Source organism: Sesamum indicum, linkage group LG8 (genome assembly GCF_000512975.1).
Source record: "Sesamum indicum cultivar Zhongzhi No. 13 linkage group LG8, S_indicum_v1.0, whole genome shotgun sequence".
Classification (NCBI taxonomy): domain Eukaryota; kingdom Viridiplantae; phylum Streptophyta; class Magnoliopsida; order Lamiales; family Pedaliaceae; genus Sesamum; species Sesamum indicum.
The window spans coordinates 5,357,889-5,359,605 of NC_026152.1; the positions used below are offsets into that span (position 1 = coordinate 5,357,889).

The 1,717-nt window shown below is 30.5% G+C and overlaps 1 protein-coding gene across 2 annotated transcripts in view; it reads left to right on the top strand.

The window, feature by feature from the left end:
* Positions 1 to 1,361, top strand: part of LOC105167795 (protein TPX2) — a 3,776-nt gene extending 2,415 nt beyond the window's left edge. For both annotated transcript variants that reach the window (XM_011087610.2, XM_020696345.1), the window contains exons 5-6: positions 150 to 244; positions 1,065 to 1,361. In XM_011087610.2, the coding sequence (XP_011085912.1) occupies positions 150 to 244; positions 1,065 to 1,152 (183 nt within the window). In that variant the 3' untranslated portion in view covers positions 1,153 to 1,361. The remainder of the gene's footprint in view (positions 1 to 149; positions 245 to 1,064) is intronic.

Here is a 1,717-nt window from a genome sequence, read left to right on the forward strand (position 1 = left end):
AAAATTACAAAAGATAATTGCTTTTTTATTTAATTGAATTTTTTTTTGCTCCTCTATCATATCACAGGAGAGTAAATTATTATTTTTTTAATTATTAATAACAATTAAGTCGAATTTATTGTAATAAAATATTTGAATTGATGAAGCAGGTAATAGAGGAGGAAGAGGTCAGAATGCTTAGAAGGGAGATGATTCCTAGAGCTCAGTTGATGCCTTTTTTCGACAAACCATTTTTACCTCAAAGGTAAATATTAATATTAATTAGAGGTAAATTACGTTAATACTTTTTTAAAAGTTAGATCTAAATATATAAATATGTATTATTTTTCTAAAAATTATAATTACACTATTTGAGATTATAATTGTAATTATATGAAAATCGGACTGATGAGCTCCAGTCGAGCACGAGCTCGAGCTCAAATCATAAAAAAGAAAAATCAATCTCCGGCTCGAACTCATCTACTTCCCTAGATATATAAATGCATGTCAATTTACACTATGTACCAATTGTAGGCCAAACCTATACACATTTTCATGTGCAAAATGCAATTTCTTGTGCAACTTGGCTTTTTTTTTCAATAATTATTTTTGGGATTAAATTTCATCAAAATTATTATAACAAAATATAATATTAGTAACAAAATATCAATCAAAAATATTAAAATTGTTTAAAAAATATTTATAATTTGTGGCACTACTAAAATTGTTACTTTTTTTTGTCACTAATTTTTATTCTTTTTTATAGTGAACCATAGTTCGATAAAAGCGACTCATCGTAACTTTTAATCTCACCATAATTAGTTTTCATCTAATTACACATAATTATGTCTATTAACTAATTTTTAGTTTCTTCAATTAACTTTAAATGATCAATTTTTAAAATTTAGCTACAATCCACGTTTAATCAATTATAAAAAAAGTGTATCAGACCGCCAGCATTGAAAACAACAGCCAAATTAAGCAATAAGACGAAGGAGAAATAATCAATTTTTTTTTTATAAAAAAACCAATTATGCAACTAATAATGCCTAACATTCTTTTTACCATACAATCATTTATTGCAGATCAACAAGGCCTTTGACAGTTCCTCGGGAGCCGAGTTTCCACTTAACAGCTCGCAAATACAGCGGCAGTCGCATTTCCTGCAGATAAGCATTAACAGGGAGTTGATGATGAAAAAAGCTACTGATCAGTAACCCATCATGTATCAACAACATATGCCTCAATTACCTTTAGATTTATGCAGTAATCTCTTCATCAAGTCTGCTGTTGTTCTTCCCGTTTTTGCTCTCTGAATTTTGTACTTTAGTCATTTCAGTGGTTTGAATGGTGGAATAAATGGATACATACACCTTACAATTCCCCCCCTTCTCTCTCTTACCTTTATAAGATTTTTGTTGATTCTAAATGTGACGTGACTTGCCATGCGATTGGTGTTCCCTTGTACGATGTATTGTTCATTTTGATTTTGTATGAGCCTCAAGGGAGGAGGTCTTAGTCCAGTCAGTCCCGTAGCGAGCTATTATTCGTTTTTCCTTTAGTTTGATAGGGATGAGCAATACAATTTTATCCTATTAAGGCTCTTTACTAGGTAGATTCGGCTTTAAGGCTCAAGTTCCTTATCTGCAATCATTACGGGAGCTTGCCTACATTATTAAAATTTTTACAAAAATGTCAAAACGTCTCATGTTGTGAAATGTCCCATTTGCACCTCTAT